The 20,109-nt window shown below is 38.5% G+C and overlaps 1 protein-coding gene across 6 annotated transcripts in view; it reads left to right on the top strand.

Annotated features, from left to right (window-relative positions):
• The window catches only part of dennd1a (DENN/MADD domain containing 1A), a 523,293-nt gene that overhangs the window by 262,310 nt on the left and 240,874 nt on the right, over positions 1-20,109 (top strand). For all 6 annotated transcript variants that reach the window (XM_043720138.1, XM_043720136.1, XM_043720140.1 and 3 more), the window contains one exon: positions 13,645-13,745. In XM_043720138.1, coding sequence (XP_043576073.1) covers positions 13,645-13,745 — 101 coding nt within the window. The remainder of the gene's footprint in view (positions 1-13,644; positions 13,746-20,109) is intronic.

Raw genomic sequence — 20,109 nt, 5'->3', positions numbered from 1 at the left:
CTGTTCCTTGGATGCTGCCTGACCTGCTGCGCTTTTCCAGCAACACATTTTCAGCATTTAGCTCTGTACGCCAGTATGGTACTTTTTAAAAATCTACATTAATGCAACCCACCTGACATTATTGTCCCAGCTCATTGTACTCTTGAACAAGAGAGGCGCTCTTCCTGTACAGTGATAGTGTCCCTAACCCTGGACTGAGAGGCCGATTGCTATCCAAGCTACGTTAACCACAGCCCCACTCCCAATTTATCTCTCAGCCCCTTGGGCCACCCCCCCATCCCCTAAACAAAACACACACACAAAGATAATTTAAATTCATCCTTCTTGTACTAAAATTAATCCCTTGTAAAATCTACTCGCTGACTCTGCCACAAGTATGGGAATCACTCACATCCCTTTCACTGGCAACAATTTAATTCCATCTTCATTCCCTCTGCAGTGACAATGAAATGTAACTTGAGGCATTGACTCTGTTACTGAATACGCAATTATCTGAAGAGTAGCTTACTAAGTAGAGCATCTAGGTTCTGTTTCCTTGCAGGATCTTAACACCAATTTTCAGTCATTGCAAAGAATTACAGCATGCTCCTTGCAGTCGTGGAAATGCAATTCAGTGAATATTGTTGCAGCAATTTCTGTCAATCTCAGTCATCACCTTATCTTCACTGTGGCCTCTACAAGCATCATATGTAAACTCACAGTCAGCTTCAATGCATTTAGATGGCATCCAGGTTTACCTTTCGACTACCTCCATTGATTCTGTGGTCTCATCCAGTGTGAGTAGTTGTTTCTTAGCTGAACTGTACAAGATGAGACTGAAACCTTTCTGTTTGAATGTGCCAAGAATCAAAACCTTTGCTATAATCTTTCCCTCCCCTCCAAAGGCATTCTCTCAGCCTAAATTGGCCTTGCCAACTGTATCCTACAAAAATTCAAAATCATCCATAGTAACCAGCCCTTGTTCTATCCCATTGAGGTCCTGCACGCTCATCGCATTTATTTCACACAAATCCTCCTCATCTTCACTTTCTTCCATGGTCTCATTCTGTCTAACGCGGAAGTCATCCTTCTTGTGAAGTCTGCAAAGATTCTTTGGATTTAGGTGCACCTCTCTCCAACAGGGAATGGGCAGCACTAGTAGTGGAGCAAGGTGATGTCGATTTTTATCTTGGTGAGGTGTGATGCTTGGCATGGAAATAAATTTTGTTCTTAAACTTTGATTTAAGATTGAGGCAAATTAAAAAAAAGTCAGCTATATTGATTGAACCATTTCATGTGTCTGAAACAAACCTCAGTCACCTTCTGCTGAAGAGGCTGGATATTGCAGATATGGGACAATGTGACTTCTTGACGAGGCTGGAAAATAGCAGACTACAGTCAAGTAAGGAGATGGCATGGTGGCTCAGTGGTTAACACTGCTGCCTCACAGTACCAGGGACCCAGGTTTAATTTCACCCTCTCGTGCCTGCGTGGAGCTTGCACATTTTCCCCATGCCTGTGTGGGTTTCCTCGTACAATCCAAAGATGTGCAGGTTAGGTGGATTGGCCGTTGGAAATTGCCCGTAGTGTCCAAGTACATGCAGGCGGGGTGGATTAGCCATAGGATTGGGGTGGACGGTGTGGATCTGGGTAGGATGCTCTTTGGAGGGTTGGTGTGGACTCGATGGGCTGAATGGGCTCCTTCCCCACTGTTGGGATTCTATGATGTGATGATGATGGTGATGAACCCATAGGCCTCAATTGCAAAGCTGTGAATTTTAACAAAATGACAGTTTTCAGGGATGGATCTTTTAAGACTAATAAAAACACTTAATGAAGAATGCATTTTCAGGAAGAAAATTCACAGACCGATTAACACATCTGCAAACCAGTTGTACAATTGCAAAACAGGTGTGTTGTTTGTACTTGGCCAGAAAAATAAAGCATTGCTGAATTCTCTTGTGTAGACTTGTGCATCAGCTTTAGGCTGGGTGTGGTAAAGTGGTTCCAGTACTGGAGTAGTAACTTTGATTCCAAGACAAATCTCACTGGCAGGTTAGCAGTTATCAACATGTTTTTCAGAGGTCTGTGTATTTAATGGCTTTGACTTTATTATCTTTGACCTGGCAATGCAAATGAGAGGGAGGTTCCTTCAGCTTGGTGTAGTGATTGAACTTTGTAAAAGCTCAATACAAAGACTCATCTTCCTAACATCTCTGAAACATAGGTGCAAAGCTGATTAGATAATTAATCAGGTATAAACTCATTACTTTCATCGCAGGAATCTGGTCCACTGCTCAATGGTGTTCCAATCAAGATACTTATATTGTGTTGTTTATGTTGTGCTGGCTTTAATTGGAATCCATTACTATGGAGTACAACCGTTTAATCTCTGTATGGTGTGCTCAAGGTATACTAATATGTACCGAACGTTGATGGCACCTGTACATCCTTGTTCATTGGCTGAATTTCTGATTTTTATGAACTGCATACATGAAAGGTAAGCACCCCTTCATAATTCTACAATATATATTGATAGACAAGCCAGATTGTAACATTCTTACACCTTGTATGTAGCTGGATTACAGTCTGGGTTTAACAAAATGTTTGGATTACTACATGCACCGGAGGTAACAAGAATAACAGGTAAAAAGAATGCGGAAATAATACTTGGCATCATATTTTCAGTCATTCATTTTTAAATCTAATATGTTCAAATGTGAATGTCTGCATGCACTTCCAGTCTACACTATTTTATGACGACTTGTCACATTTTCCCTGACTAAATTCGCACAGGTACTTTTGTAATGTGTTTTGTTGTGGTATATTTACATGATCTGGCTGCTTCATGGCTTCATGACCAGACTGTCAGCAAAGTGACAGCTAAAGGTTTGAAAATGTCCAGATATAGATCTCTAAATCTACTGACAGATCCTTGAAATGTGAAAGCTCATAACAAACCTCTTGTGTTTTTTTTAAATCGTGGGTCTCTTGTTGTTTTAACTTTAAAACAAACTGAAGCAATGTTCTCCTTATTTTAGGTTATTTTATAGGTTACTCATTCGTGCACTAACTAATAAGCTCCTCTACTAAAATTTATGTTGACTTACAATCTTCTCAGCAATCTTTTCACGCTATAGAAGCACTTCCTCACTAGAAATGCAGCAGATGTGCTATGATGAAGGAATATAGTTACAGCATGACAAAATTATATAGGCAGTTTGTATTAAAAATGTGGGCACAAATTTGTCTTGAAATTGTAATTTGTTAGTTTGACACATTTTTTGCTGTGGAATCTCAACTGAAATCTGCAGATTTCACTTGATGGGATGGAAGGTTACAGAAATCTTATTGCTGTATTACTTGTAGATGGTGTTCTGTGCAGTGGTATGCAATCACCCTATTGAACAAACATAGTCTAATCTAAAATATTTCCTCTGTTTGAATGGGTCAATAACTAGAGGATATATACTCAGATTCATAAACAAAACTTATAGAGAGGACATAGGAGGATTTTTGCTCAATGTTTGGATTACTTTAGAAAAGTAGAACCTTTTATTGTCACGTGTACTCGGAGGAATGCAGTGAAAAGTTTGTAATGTTGCCTCGGTGCCATCTTAGGTACAGAGTATCTAGATACAGTTACTTTGTGTTGTTACAGAGTTTAAAAAAGGATACAGTATATAGTTGTACAGGTCAAATTGGGGTGGCATGGTGGCTCAGTGCTTAGCACTGCTGCCTCAGAGCGCGAGGGACCTGGGTTCGATTCCAGCCTCAGGCAACTGTCTGTGGAGTTTGAGTATTGTCCCCATGTCTGAGTGGTTTACTCTTCAAACGGTCGGTGTGGACTTGTTGGGCCGAATGGCCTGTTTCCACACTAAGGATTCTATTCTATAAATTTTGAAAACTGGCTTTTAAAACTGAAATTAGGAGATCGACTAATACATGAGGTATTGTTTTTGAGGGGGTAAAATTCATGCTTGGTATGAGTCAAAAAATGGACAAATGAGCCAGATCTCTATATAAAATAATAAACAATGAAAGGAAAAAGAAATATGGCCATTATTAAATATTTATTTATAAAATAACTGTCTCCACTCTGCCTGCTACAGTAGAATGGTACAGATTAGATTAGATTAGATTACATTACAGCGTGGAAACAGGCCCTTCGGCCCAACAAGTCCACATCGACCCGCCGAAGCGCAACCCACCCATGCCCCTACATTTACCCCTTACCTAATACTACGGGCAATTTAGCATGGCCAATTCACCTGACCTGCACATCTTTGGACTGTGGGAGGAAACCGGAGCACCCGGAGGAAACCCACGCAGACACAGGGAGAACGTGCAAACTCCACACAGTCAGTCGGCTGAGGCGGGAATTGAACCCGGGTCTCAGGCACTGTGAGGCAGCAGTGCTAACCACTGTGCCACCGTGCCGCCCAGTAGTCCACCCTCATGGGGGATATGTTCCAAGACCTACTGCAGAAACCTGAAACTGTGGATAGGTGCAAATCTATTCATTTAAATAGGACATTTACTTTCCTGGCAGCCCCTGGTCCTTGGTTCTGAAACATTCCCTGTAACATGGTCGGGCCGTGGTAAACCAGAGATAACTGAAACCGTAGAAACCGACTCAGTGGATATGGCGGTCCCCCTGTATTGTCGTACCATTACAGTAATTCTGAAAACCTGGGGTAGAGCGTGATGGCTGATGGACTGCAAGACTTGGAACGGAGCGGTATGGCCAGCAGACTAGAAAGCCAAAGTGGAGCACAACGGGCAGGCACACTGACATATAAATGTTGATCTGTAACTGTGAAGAACTAGGGTTAACTTATGCATGAGATATATGGAAAATACAAGATTATTTGGCCAAAAATAAGAGTTCAGTTTATACATTAGATCAACCTATACACGTGTGTATATGGTAGGCATGGGAATAGAGTTTTAAAAAGTCCAGAATGATGATAAAAAGTGACTATAAAGTACTTAAGTTCTAGAATTTCTAGTCCTTTTCCAACATGAGTCCGTGCCCACTGACTTCTGAGCACGAGGCTTTGCTGTTGCTCCAGGACCTGGCCTGCACTTGCTCTGCTCCCGCTTCAGGGCTCAGCCTACGCGTTCTGCTGCTGCTTCAGCCCGTACTCTGTCTGCTCCCCACTCCAGGACCTGGCCTGCGAATCGGCCTGTGCTCACTCTGCTGCCTTTGCCGCGGGACTTGGCCCACATGCTCTGCTCCTACCTGAGCTCGAGTTGAGACTCGTTGCCCTTGACTTCACTCTCCAGGCAGGGGAAGTTGAAATTTGGGGCAGGAAGAAAAACTACTGCAAAGAGGAGAAAAAAAGGAGAAATGGAATGGTGAGCAGAGGAGCTCCGACTGCAGCATTTTACTGTGCCGCCATTGTTACCTGAAAAGATAATGGGCACAAATTTCATTAATAATTTTAAAAGGACCTGGGCAGATACTTGAGGAGGATGATTTTACATGGTTTTAGAAGAAGGGAGATGTGGGATAAATCTATAATTTCTGAAATGTTTACGCTAAAGCTATAAAGAGCACGTGAAAGTCGTTATGATGGGATTAGATTAGATTACTTCCAGTGTGGAAACAGGCCCTTTGGCCCAACAAGTTCACACCGACCCTCCAGAGAGCAACCCACCCAGACCCATTCCCCTACATTTACCCTTTCACCTAACACTACAGGCAATTTACCTTGGCCAATTCACCTAACCGGCACATATTTGGATCCTGGGAGGAAACTGGAGCACCCAGAGGAAACCCATGCAGACACGGAGAATGTGCAAACTTCAGACAGACAGTTGCCTGAGGCAGCAATTGAACCCGTGTCTCTAGCACTGTGAGGCCGCAGTGCTAACCACTGTGTCACCGTTAAGTTAACGGTCTGGATGATTCGAGCTAACCAGTGATTATCATGGATTTTGGTGATAGACAATTTAAAAATTTTTGAGTGCTAATTTTTGGCGGCATGGTTGCTCAGTGGTTAGCACTGCTGCCACACAGCGCCATGGTCCCAGGTTCGATTCCAGTCTTGGGCCACTGTCTGTAGGGAGTTTGCGCATTCTCCCCGTGTCTGCATGGGTGTCCTCCGGGTGCTCTGGTTTCCTCCCACATTGCAAAGATGTGCAGGTCAGGTGAATTGGTCATGCTAAATTGTCCATAGTGTTAGGTGGATTAGTTAGAGGGAAATGGGTCTGGGTGGGTTACTCTTCGGAGGATTGGTGTGGATTTGTTGGGCCGAAGGGAAATCTAATCTAATGCAATAAGCAGGAATATAATCAGATTATGTTTCATGTTATTATTTATTCTGTACTAAATTCTCCTTGTGGCCAGCTGAGTGTTAGTGCTAGAGAAGAGCCAGACCTCCCTCTTTCATTTAGTGATTGAAATGTGATTTATGATGTGAAAATCACAAAATTGTGCAAAATGTTTGAGCCATATTGATTGAAGTGTATAGGATTAGGAGGGGCATGGACAGGGTAGGTGGAAAGCAGCTGTTCTGTTCCCATTAGATGAAGGATCAATAACAAGGGGCATAATTTTACAGTGAAGGGCAGGAGGTTTAGAGGGAGTTTGAGGCAAATTCCTTCCCCCAAAGGGCGGTAGGAATCTGGAGTGCAATGCTGAGAACTGTAGAAACAGGAAACGTTGCAACCTTTAAATGTATTCTCACTATCAGTCACACTCCCGTTTAGAGTTATTTATTGAATTGACTTTGATAAATTTTTCAGGTAGAGTATTCCAGAGCTCACCAAACCTCAAATTTTAAAGAATATCTCTTGCTTTCTCTTGACCTTATTTTTCCGCACTGATTTTAGATAGATGACTTCTAACTAGTGACCCTCACACTGAGGGCAGTGCTCCTTTCCCTATTTGAAAGGGAAAGCCTCTCATTCCTTTGAAACCTCGATTTAGGTTATCACTTATCCTTCTCTGGTGAGAAATCCTTTTTTTTCCAATCTAGTGCTCATAATTGAAGTCCCCTTATCACTCGAAAACCTCCTTTGTCGTTGCATGTTCCTTGACATACATGCTGTGCAGAAAAGTGTCCACAGTTCTCCCGCCAATGCCTAACCATAATTTATAAAGTTTAAGTATTAACTCTTTGTTTTATTATAAAGAATAGAAGAATAAAGGAACAACTTGCCTTTATATAACATAACACAACACAAATTTGGAGCAGGGTTGGGCCATTTGTCCCCTTAATGCTGTTGCACCATCAGATTGTGGCCTCACCTCGGTTTTCCTATCAGCCTTCCAAAACATTACACTCCTTTTAAAATGGAACCTTTAACATAGTAAAATATTCAAGCCACCTCTTAAGGCTGTCAGAAAGTATGGTTTGACGTTGAACCACAAAAGCATCTTCAAGTTATAGAGCCAAACAGTTTCAGGGAAGGAATTCCAGAGTTAGGTTCTTTAGCATTCTGAAAGCATGGTTAAATGATGAAAATTGTGATGTGCAGAAGATCAAAGTGAAGTACTGGTGTCTGATAGTGTTGTGGGGCTGGAGAGATGAATTCATGGAGGCATTCAAAATCAAGAAGGAACATTTTAAATAGCAACATTTCAAATAGAGTCGGCATCACATTTTATGGGGTTTAACAATATAATGTTGGAGGTTCGGTGTATAACAATGTAAATATTGGTTATCAGTGCAAATGAGTAGAATGTAACAGCAATTTTAGATAAGAGCTTACAAATGCTTGAAGAAATGTTAAACAACACCATATAGAAATAACACTAACTGTGCAATTATGTGAATTAATAATTTAGGTATTTTAAAAAAAATTCTGTTGAAAATTTATATTGATAAAGAAATATGGAGCTACTTAAATTGTGCAAGTGTTTCCATGCAAGATGTGTGTACTCAGTAATTTATATTTCTGTGGTGATATTGAGCATGTAGTTTGCTAATAAAATCAACTCCCTTCATTGGATGCAGTGTAGTGACCCCTTGGAGGCAAAATGTCTTTGATGGAATTGAAAGAGATTAATAATTACCCCTTGATGAATATTCATAATGACTAGATTCTCTGGGCAAAATTTACACCATGTGATTTCTCTGTTTGTTTCCTGTGAGGTTTTGATGGGTCACTCTCTATGTCACATTGTAGCTGAATAAAGGTGACCTTTACTGACATTCAGTTTACATTCATCTTTCTGCTATTATTTTTTATACAGTTACATGAATAAGAAAGTTATTAATCTGCAACAAAGTTCATAGTGAGAAAATATTGAATGGATGAAATTATATTGCAAGAGTGAAGTGTATCAATGTGATTTTAAATGTGTAATGTGTCGCATCCTTGAAGTATTCCAAAAATAATTCTTCCAGCATTTTCATGAGCAGTTTTTACCAAATTAAATAGTCCTTTATTTGCCAGCCAGGTATGTCACAGAGGTGCATGATGGGAAAAGGTTCATGCATTAATCTGTGCGATTTAGGCAATAGCAAAGCAGGTCATTTTCATTACATTTTGAGGAGTCCAACACCTCTTTTGTGTGTTTATGTATTTATGTATGAATATCTGTATATAATCCATTTGTTATAAATGTATCTGCTGTTTGGTATTACTGTATTAACAATAAAAACCTGTTTGTCATTGAGAGGTAAAGTAGATTAAACTGAACCATTGTCTGAGGATATAATTCACTTTGCATAATGGGATATTTGCTACCTTTTATTTTTCTAATGTTTGAATTCAGTTAAATATGATTTAATTCCTAAAATGCCAAACTTAAAAGTAAAATTTCTTAACAGATTTAATACAGTAACAGCTAAGGCATTGAGAGATGAAAAACCAAGTGTGTATATAATATGATTTTTAAGATATTTAAAATAGTATGACAGCATGAGGTCACATCTTCTTGTGTAATGCTTCCAGCTTTAATCTTTGCGCCATATTTTTAAAAAGTGAACTTGATTGTCTCAGGGCCAATCAGAACTCAGCAATAGTGTCAATAAAAGCCAAAACTAAAATCATCATATTACTCAAAAAATCTGTTTTTTTTTAAAACTGCCATTTTTCTTGAAGCAAGCCCCTAACACACAGTTCTAATACATTGTCACAGTTTAAAGTTTAGCCACACATTTATTTCTTTTTACACTAATTAAGGGGGTTAAATTGGTTAAATCTGACATAGATATGCATATGTATGCAAATTGAGACTTGTACATATGTTTAAGACACAATATGTGCAAACATCCATGCTGAATGTGTATTAAAATTGTCTGCTATTGCCTGGTATTTCAGACTGTCAGACTAAAGGATGCATTTTTTTTTTCTTATGTTTGGTTTTAAATGTTTCTTTTAGCACATTGTAGGTGGCATATAAGCACAGGACCAGAATTGCTTTGTTATAAATATGGTTGTCAGTTGTCTGTGTTGGAAGTGGGGTTAGATGGTGGGTTACGTTCACGTGGAGTTGACAGATGCTCTTCCGATACTGTTGTTCAATTAAAGTAATTTCAAGTGACAAAGAGCCTTCCAGGATATTAGACTGTAATATGGAACCTACTAGAGATTCAAATAGTACAAAGCTTAGAAAACTGCAATGCTAGTTTAGAAAATGTCCTGTTACCATTATTAAATATAGCTACATTTCATATTGCGACCTTGTATATGTTAATACTACAAGATATTCTTGTCTTTTCTTGGATCCTGTCCTCGTCGATTTCCAACTGGATAATGCTTGACAACGTGTCAAGATGAGTTTCTGTAACAAGCTGTTAGTATGTAACAACTGAGTGTGCAACATTACAAATGTAAGAGCACAATGGTCACCTAATGCAATGGTGTAAAAATACTGATAGAGGATTGACACCATTTGAATGAAGAGTCCATTTAATAATGCTTGAAAGGTGGTAATGAACTTTTTAATATGATAATTGTCATTGTTTAATAAAGAATCATATCTAATTTATTAATATCCATTTCAGTATAAGTTGACTGAATAGTGAAGTCTAATTTTTGAAGCATTTTTAAATTCATCTATTATTCTCTTCCCAATAAATTTCGATCAGTTCTTTTGTAATTCACTGTGGTGGCATATAGATAACAAAAATATTTCTAGTACTTTAAGTATGTATGATTTAGCTTAAAAAACCCCCGAATTATATATACAGTCAACTTGTGTCCTTAAGATCACAAGTAACATTGTGCATAATGATGGAATGTTTTCAAGTCAAGCACCATAAATAACAGTGATTGAAAGGTCAGCGCCTTGTGTGTTTTGACTCGTTCAAGAAATGCTGTCAACTTTTAAAGATACCCTGCAATCTCCAAATATCTCTTCAGTTTCATGGTCCATCACACAAGCTTCTATCAGTCTTCTTTCTCGAAGAATCTGTGAGCAAGTTTTACTGTTGGTTCCGAAATTATTGTTACATAGTCTCCTCCATCATCTTTCTCTCAAGTGAAACAGTAGAATTGGTTTTTGATGTTGTAATTATTGCAACAAAAATTGGATATGAAAAGACTATTGATTTAAAGACTGAAACTGGAAAGGACGTTTCAGCTCTTTTTGAAATATACCATTGGAAAAAAGAACACTTGGTGTGAAAAAGAACTAGCCTTCTGTGTTTTAAATTGCTGCTATGATTTTAGTTATAACGTTTAATTGCCGTATATTGGGAAAGCACCCTTCCTTCATCCATGCATTGTTTGTAGCGTACATTTCTCACTATCATGGCAATTTGGTTTTTTTTTTGGACTTGAAGTAAATATTCAAACATTAACTCTCTTGACAAGTCTTGAAAGTAATGGCCCTGGTTTTCTGATGACCAGATGATCGTCGTTCATGTGTCGTTAGAAATTGCGCATGGGGCTGTAGAATTCCCATTGTAGCAGAGTCTGAAGACATTGCTGAGGAAATTGAAATTTCCATTTGGCAGTTCCTTCATCCTTGGAACCCTCTGAAAGTATCCATTTAAGTCATAGAATTTAAATGTTGAACTGAAATTTAAAGCACAGTCTAATTCCTGCATGACTATTCAACTGATCTCCTACTTCATGCACTCCCCAGCTCCATCTTCCCCAGACCACTGTACACCCTCTCAGATCCTTATTAACATTTCACTGGGATCAGGGACCTCTGCCCCATCCTACTCTGTTCCACCCCCCTCCCCTTTACCCCTGAACCAAATATGCCTCCCTGCCCCGCATTTCCCCACGCTAGACTTCATCTACATGAAGACCCTCACTTGGTTCTCTTCCTCTGCAGTTAGAACCCTCTCCTCTCTCCTGAAAATATTATTTCATACACCAGTTAAGATCCATCCATATGGCTGCTGCTCTGCAGTGCATGTAGCCCTGGAAGGAGTCAACTTTCCTGCCCTGAGGGAACATCAATATACTCAACTGTAGTGAAATTTAACATCAAGTGATGATGGTCACTGTTTTAATTCCAGATTTTATTACATTTCACCAGATACTGTGCTGGGCTGCTGTGACCTTACCAGGATATTAGCCTTGATTTCTGGATTACTAGTCTAGTAATTTTACCACAAAGTCTTGCCTTGATTTTGTGAAAAGTGAATGTGCCCTTCAAGGACAGCATAACGTAAACTTTTGTTTTCTCTCAGTTGGACTAAAAATGAATGGAGGAGTGATATATTGATCTTTTCTTTGAAATGTTTAATTGCCTGCATAGATATTGTTTAGTCAGTTGCGCTTTTAGCCTTGTTACAGTACATGTCTTAAAATACGAACTTTTGTCAGGTCATTCTTTCACCTGTTAACTGGAAGCTTGAATTTAGTCATCACCTGTCTATGAGATCTTAACGTTATCATCTTTATTGTTGTTGTAATGAAACCATAATGTTTTCAGCATCTGCTTTGTATAATACGTAAAGCCACTGATTTTGAGCCAGCCAACAGAGGATTGCTTTTGATGCTGAATTTGGAACTCTTTAATTTAAACAGAATTGAATGGTAGGAGATCAATTTGTTACCTGAGTTTTGGAATGCTGTTTTTTTTGTATGTGACACTATCTGCAGAAATCGAGGGTGTTTGTGATTTAGCTTATCTTTTTCGATGGCTGGAGCTCCTTTCGCTGATGTGTGGTGAGTTTAGGTTCACTAACAATGTGATAGGCTGATAGTAAGTTGGCAGTCCTTGGCATAGAAAATTGTTTGGCAACCTACTCCTGTGGAATTGCATTTCATATAGAATCATAGAGTCACAAAGTTGTACAGCATGAAAACAGACTCTTCAGTCCAACTCATCCATGCTGAATGGATGTCCTAAATGAATCTAGTCCTATTTGCCAGCACCTGGCCCATATGCCTCTAAACCCTTCCTATTCAAGTACCCATCCAGATGCCTTTTAAATGTTGTAATTGTACCAGCCACCACTTCCTCTGGCAACTCATTCCATACATGCAGCACCCTCTGCGTTGCCCCTTAGGTCCCTTCTACATTGTTCCCCTCTTACCCTAAACCTATGCTCTCTAGTTCTGGACTCACCCACCCCAGGGAAAAGACCTTGTCTATTTACCCTATCCATGCCCTCACGATTTTCTAAATCTCTACAAGGTCACCCCGCAGCCTCCTGGGCTCCAGGGAAAACAGCCCCAGCCTGTTCAGCCTCTCCCTATAGCTCAAATCCTCCAACCCTGGCAACATCCTTGTAAATCTTTTCTGAACCCTTTCAAGTTTCACAACACCCTTCTGATAGGAAGGTGACCAGGATTACATGCAATATTCGAAAAGTGACCTAACCAATGTCCTGTGCAGCCACAACTAACCCTATACTTGAAAAACACATGAAAACTATAGCAAAGCCATAGTCTTCTGCTATGTATTGCTTATAATTAATGTCATTGCAATATATTGGATTTTGCACAAACAACACCTGTATCCATAGGGTGAATAGTTATTTTAGCTCATTGTATAGCTTGGAGAAGTGAAGCTTTGTCATGCATCTTTACAGAAGGTGGAAGTGCATCAAAAGGCCTCTACTGTTTTTAATTTGAGACGTTACATAACTTGTATCAGCCATGTGACTTGTAGGTTTGAATGCCAGAATACATCACAACGAATTGTGGATCTACATCATAAAGCAAATTTACTTCAGACTGTAGGTCATTATAAGCGGTTGGTTTTACCTGTACAGAAAATCTCTCAGATATTTAATGAATAATTTGTTTATCTCACATTGGAACTTCTCTGTTTGTTGGTTTACATAGAAATCTTTTGGTTGTAATGCAGAGGTGCTGGATCGTTATGCTGTTTTCAGTGCAATGTGTCTGTTACTTAGGCTACAGTAACAATTCAGAAGAGAGTGTTGATATTGAGGATGGTGCTTAATTATCTGACAGGACCAAAACCAAGTACAGTGTTTTAATCAATGCAAGGCCTCCATTTCAGCATAACACATGTTAGATTATTCACTTGAGATATTAGTACACAGACCAGAATGAATGATTTTAGCATTTAGTTTAGAGGTACTATTTATGTTGATTTAATTTTTCAAACATTTGTTAATCACTTATTCTTCAAATTCAAAAATTGGATACTATAGTTAATCAGAAGATTTTACTTCACTTGAAATGTACTTCATTATGAAGGATAGCTTGTTTGGAATATTCACTTACCTATTTTTTGATTTGGTAAGCAATTTTTCTTTTCCCTCGTAGTTAACAGCCTGTATCCATGGGTCAGCAGCTATGCTATATCCGATGTTTTGGCAGCATGTTTACATTCCTGTCCTTCCTCCTCATCTATTGGACTACTGCTGGTAAGATGTTGAACAAAATTTATTTTTACATGATAAGAATACTACTTGTATAAATAATATCTGCATGATGGGGCAGAAGAAACAAGAATTCTATTGCGTGCCAAGCATTTGTGTTTTGCTATCCCTTTGACATATTACCTTCGAGAATATCAGTATGAAATCATATAATATTACTGATATTACCAACCTGACCCTAATGACAAGAGTAGAATTCGAGTGGGGTTGTCTTTCAAAATTTTAAAATGATGAGTAGTTCTCAAGATGGTGTGTCTACCTGTTTCAGATTTATGTTTACGTTATGCCTTGAGAAGTAGAACACTTCATCCACATATTTAACTTTAATTCTCACTGTGCATTTGGAAGCGTGATTTTCCTATATAAGTTGTTGCATAGGTTTCCCTGGTAAAAGGAGAGTGAGACTGCTGCCTCAAAAATGTAAGTGGCTTTTGCTGAATTTCTTCTGGGCAAGGAGAAGCACTCCCATTGTCCTTCAAGCAAGTCTTCAACCATGTTTATGCCAATCATGATTTGGAGATGCCGGTGTTGGACTGGGGTGTACAAAGTTAAAAATCACACAACACCAGGTTATAGTCCAACAGGTTTAATTGGAAGCACACTAGCTTTCGGAGCGTCGCTCCTTCATCAGGTGGTAGTGGAGGGCTCAATCCTAACACACAGAATTTATAGCAAAACTTTACAGTGTGATGTAACTGAAATTATACATTGAAAAATTGATTGTCTGTTAAGCCTTTCATCTGTTAAAATACCATGATAGTTTCACTTCTTCTTTCATGTGTAAATCACAAAACCTTTTTTAAAAAAGTTGCATTCTCAGGTTAGCTGTTAACAATGGTGATAGCTAGATAATATGTTGAACTGTTGGTCCCCCGTGTTCTCTGTCTATGCCATGATGTTTAGATTGATTATAATCTAAAAAGTGAGATAACGGAGTTTTACATGAATTCATGCAGTTTTTGAGCAAAGTGTAATGTAACGCTGCAAGTACAAATTCACCCCACAAAATATATGTGTGCATGTGGGTCTTTGTCTGTGTCTGTGTGTGTGTGTGTGTCTGTCTGTCTGGGTTGGGGGTTGGGCTTGTGAGAAAGTGTACATGTGTGTGTAGTGAGTGCAGAGTGTCTTAAGTCTGTGAGGGGGTGCATGTGTAAGTGTGGGAGTGTGTGTGTCTGTAAGGGTGTGTGTGGGTGACTGTGTGCGCGTCTGTGTTCTCCTAGCGAATAGGGTACCCAAATTATCTGAGAACAATGGAGAAAAAAAAATTTAAGCTTGTGCTGTAAATCTGACTACTTATACAATGGTTTTGTTGTGGTTGATAACACAAAGAACTGTAAGTAGATTAGATTAGATTCCCTACAGTGTGGAAACAGGCCCTTTGGCCCAACAGGTCCACTCCGACCTCTGAACAGTAACCCATCCAGATCCATTTCCTTCTGAATAATGTACCTAACACAATGGGCAATTTTAACATGGCTAATTCACCCACCTTGCACATCTTTGGACTGTGAGAGGAAACCGGAGCACCCGGAGGAAACACGCAGACACTGGGAGAATGTGCAAACTCCACACAGAACCTGGGACCCTGGTGCTGTGAGGCAGCAGTGCTAACCACTGAGTCACCGTGCTCCCCCTATTAATTCACCCACCTTGCACATCTTTGGACTGTGAGAGGAAACTGGAGCACCTGGAGGAAACACGCAGACACTGGGAGAATGTGCAAACTCCACACAGAACCTGGGACCCTGGTGCTGTGAGGCAGCAGTGCTAACCACTGAGTCACCGTGCTCCCCCTATAAACTACAATGTCACTTTCTCAAGCTACTACTAAAGTAAAATATACAGATGACATAATATAAGAAATTGTAACAATTGTTTATCGTGAATATATCTAACATGTCTAAATAAATAGAGCTACTTAGGGTAATATACAATACTACAGGGAAGCAGGCTGTTTGGCACAACAGCCCATGTGACTTTTGTGATATTCTTGAGCCTCTCCCCACCTTTCTTCACCCAAATCTCTTATTGTGCTGTAAATATTTAAAATAAAAGCAATAAACTTTTTTTCAAAAGTTCTCTAGTTAGAGCAATAGACTGTAACCTCTTTCATGTTGTTTTGTGTTTCTTTGCAGGTTTTTGTTTCACTATTTTGCATTTCAGTTTTTGCTCTTTGGCTGCAGATTTCATCAGTCTGCCATCAGTTCATTCTACTTGTCTTATTACCATTTCTTTTGCTCTTGAATGGCCATCCCTGTTATCACTGAAGCTCTTCTGTCTAATAGCTGCCTTCCGATCTTTTCCAAGCCCCCCAACTTTGCATCCGGTTAAAATCTAAAGCATTTCTAACTCTTCCCACCAGTTTTGTTGAAAGATTATCAAGCTGAAATTTCAGTTCTGTTTCTCTCTTCACAGATACAGTCTGACCTGCTGAATATTTCCTGCATGTTCTGCTTTATCTCAGATTTCCAGTATCAAAAATATTTTGTTTCTGTTTAGTTAACTGCAGAAGGTGTGAGCAGAATAGCAAAGGTACAAAAAATGAACCAGACTGACAGAGCAATCACTTGTGCCAGTTGTAGGGAGGAGTGAAGAAATCTCTACTACACTGCTCTGAAGGAAATAGCCTGCCTCACCGTCATTCGTGAGATAGCTTCTGTTTATCCATAATCTAGTACAAAGAAGCCCTTCCAAGGCTGCATAGCACAGGAGGGCGTCAGGGCCTTTTTTGCACATCAGATGTAAGCCATATGAAATATTAGGATTTTATGTAAAATTATGAATGACCTCCTGTAGTATGTGCAGTCCCAAGTTGATTTGGGGCCAGAATGTCCATGTGTAGCTGTGCTAGTTAAACATGTACAAGCCCAAAACCAACAAGGAACATGATTCCACCTTTGTAATCAATCCCCTTACCATCTGTCGTTTTGCATAATATTCGCATACTAGGTTTTCAAACTTGCTTGAGTTCCTGTCATCAGATGCTGATAACCAAACAGAATGTGAATGTGGGAGGTGCGCAAATGCAGGAAATCAGTTCACATGTTCTCATCTCAGTGCAAGCAGGATATATGTTCATAGTCTTAGAAAATTCAGTACTCCGCTTCTATTAATAATTTTCACATTACCTAAAGAATAAATATTATGTTATTTCAGTGGATCAGCCAGGTAGCAAAGAAGCATAATGCAAATTCCATGTTTTGATTCCAAATTTTAAGTATTAAATGCTATTTGGAATGTTATTTTAAGTCCACAAAGAAAGCTCCCGAAAAACAAAACTGAACTTAAAAATAGTCCCATTTCGTGTATATTTCTTAGCAGTGAGACCAGTTGAATTGTTTTGCTTCAGCTTGTGGATCCTCTTCACTCCTAAGATTGAGAGCAGCTTGGTGGGTTGTGAGTTTTGATTCCAAATGTTAAAAGTGAACCAGAAGACTAAGGAACAAAAACTATCTAACTGAACAAAGCAAATCCATCAAATTCAAAAGACTTGCCAACAGCTGTTTCCATAGCTGTTTCGGTTAATTCATTTGCACTGCTTAAGTCATTTTATACACTGTGTGGATAAATTTATGCCTGTCAGCCTTATTTAATCTATATTTGCATTGATAGATAAAGGGCTGGAGTTTTCATTCACTTATTTACATTGGACAAAATAGATTAGAATAGCTATTATTCACAACATGTTTGAGAGCAACAGTTCAAAGAGGTTTTAAAGGAATCATTTTTTGAGGGCTATGAAGAGTGATTAGCATAACCTTTCAGAGCTACCTATGCCAGAATTACATACAGTCATTTAGACAGGTTGGTGTTGCAATTACTTAAGGCTTTTGTAGTGGTAGTTGATACATTTCTTTCTACTATCTTAAGGAGAGAACACTTCCACCGATCTTTTTTGAATTTGTCAAAGAGTTTTTGTGCCAAGTATTATGATGCTGGCTGATGTTATTACAGACAAGGCAGTCCCTAGAGTGAAATTGGCTTTTTAGACCTTAACTTTTTTTTTGTTAAACTGTTACTCAACGCATTCACAAGAATCCATTAGTGAACTTCTAACAAAAATCGAAAGCTTATTAAACAAGAAGAAAATCATTAACACTCGATAAGATGGAAAATAAATCATTACAAACACCAGTAAAAAATTCAAACTCTTTCAACTTCTTTTTGCCAGCAAAGTCCTTACTAACACCTAAACTTGAGTAATGAGTCTGCACACTCTCCACACTAATGCTTCTTGCTCAAGTTGGTACAGCTGCACCCAGATTCCTTTTATTGATCTTTTGTGTATTTACTAGATGCTATTTGTCTTCAGTGGGTATCTCTTCCTGAGATGCCCAAAATAAATCTCAAGCTAAACAAACTCTTACTTTTAGCTTCAGAGCAAACCCATAAGTTCTCTAACTCAGTTTCTGGAGGTTTTTGCCAGATTTGTTACATGACAGTTTAACACTTTAGCCTTCACTGTCTCACATACCCATCTTATTGATCCTTTGGATCCCTGTCTCCAGGCAACAAGAGAATTTGTTTTTTTCTGAATGCATTTAATGCATTGACCTATTCACCCCAGCTCTCTACTTCAAGATTGCAAAACCTTATTAGGGTGCATCCAAATAAAGAGTTTTCTGGATTCATTGGCACTAATCTCCCATTAACAACTCTTTAAGAAACTGAAGCTAAAACTATACTTCTCCCTTCTCAACACACAAAATACAAATTAAATTTAGTTATACATTATTCATAACACAAGTGAGAAAATGTTCCTGACTTCCCAAAATGGATTGCTTTGTATTGGTTTCCTACAACATCTTGAAAGGCCTGCATTATGTTTTATCATACACTCAATCCTCCAGTCTTCCAAGTTCATTATGAATTCGGGGAGTTATTTATCCAGGCAACTCTATAAATTGTAAGATTTTCTGATATGTTCCTCACTCCAATTAGAAATTACATTGTTTCCATCGATAGGAATCCACAGATTAATTGATCATGATCCTTTTTATCCTCCTCTCTCTTCTCATTATGAATTTGGCAAAAAAATAGAGGTGAAAGGATCAGAAATTATTCTTACTGTTCTCCACTGGTTTGAAAATAATATATTTCCCTGACTGAATCCAGATGAGCATCACTGAGCTGATTTGGTTTGTATGTTAAAAGTGTCTTGTATGTGAGCATTGTTTACATTTGATATCCTGGCTTTTGAGTTTTAAGCACAGTTTTTGAAGCAAAATGTATCAGAGTTGTTAGTAATTATTCTTATGGCATTGGGAAAGCTTCCACTAATCACATATGTAAATTCCCTTCCCTTGTCATCAGCAAATGTCCAGTTGATCTTCTGCAAGTTGCATTTAGCAGCATCATGGCATGTATGTTCAGTGCATGGCACAGTGAAAGTTTAATGTTGTGTGGTCTTTTGATGCTATCACTAGAAAACTATAACTGTTTTGAAAGTGCATCAATCAATCTTTTTCCCTTCAATATTGATCTGATTATTGTTCTTGAGATTATTTTGCTTGTGTAATTATTTTGTTTCTTAGCCCAGGTTTCTTTTCAAAACTTGTTTCAAAAATGTTTAAGTATGTTATTAAAAAAAATGCTCAAATGGAACCACCCATCTTCATACTTACTGTAGATTGCAATTGCTTTGTATTCAGCTTGTGGTTACATTTCAGTGATTCTATTGTACTGAACTTGTGCTTGCTAAATAATTTCACACATACCTTGTAAAAGATATTGAATTTGAACCTGCCATGCCAAATTTTTTCTTTGATAGACCAACTTGTGTTCATCTTGAGGCACTAAAAGATTATTGCTCTGAATTATTTCTTCTCAGCTACCAATATAATTTTTGACTCTATATGCATTCAAACCTTTTGTAGACTAAGTTGCAACAAAGGAACGTGAAATGTCTACATTGTTTTCAGTTCCAAACAAATACATACCAGTACCTTAATGTCTTGCTATTAGTATTGATGAAAGGATACTTTATAAAGAGCATTTTGAAGATTTAGGTGAATAATATTGTTACATACATTCTTACGTAATTAGTTGTCTTCTAGTTTAATTCTGTGCACAAAGGTATCTCGCATTGATCAAAGATAAAATTAAAAACTGACTGTGGCTTCGTATAACTTTCAGTATGTATTGTCATCTGTATTGCTTTGTTTTCCTGTGTTTTTTTCCTTTCGCTTGATATATTGCTATTTTTTACTCGTTTCGGTGTGTCTTCATTTTTGCTTATCTTTCTTTTTTGTGTGTTTCTTCCTATTTTACACTCTTTGTTATATATATGTGCAGTTCTTTAATAGCTGCTAGTTATAACACATGGAGTTGGGTAGATGGAGTTCAGAAG

The sequence above is a fragment of the Chiloscyllium plagiosum genome, chromosome 30, assembly GCF_004010195.1.
Source record: "Chiloscyllium plagiosum isolate BGI_BamShark_2017 chromosome 30, ASM401019v2, whole genome shotgun sequence".
NCBI classification, from domain to species: Eukaryota; Metazoa; Chordata; class Chondrichthyes; order Orectolobiformes; family Hemiscylliidae; genus Chiloscyllium; species Chiloscyllium plagiosum.
This window is presented reverse-complemented; position numbering and strand designations above follow the sequence as displayed.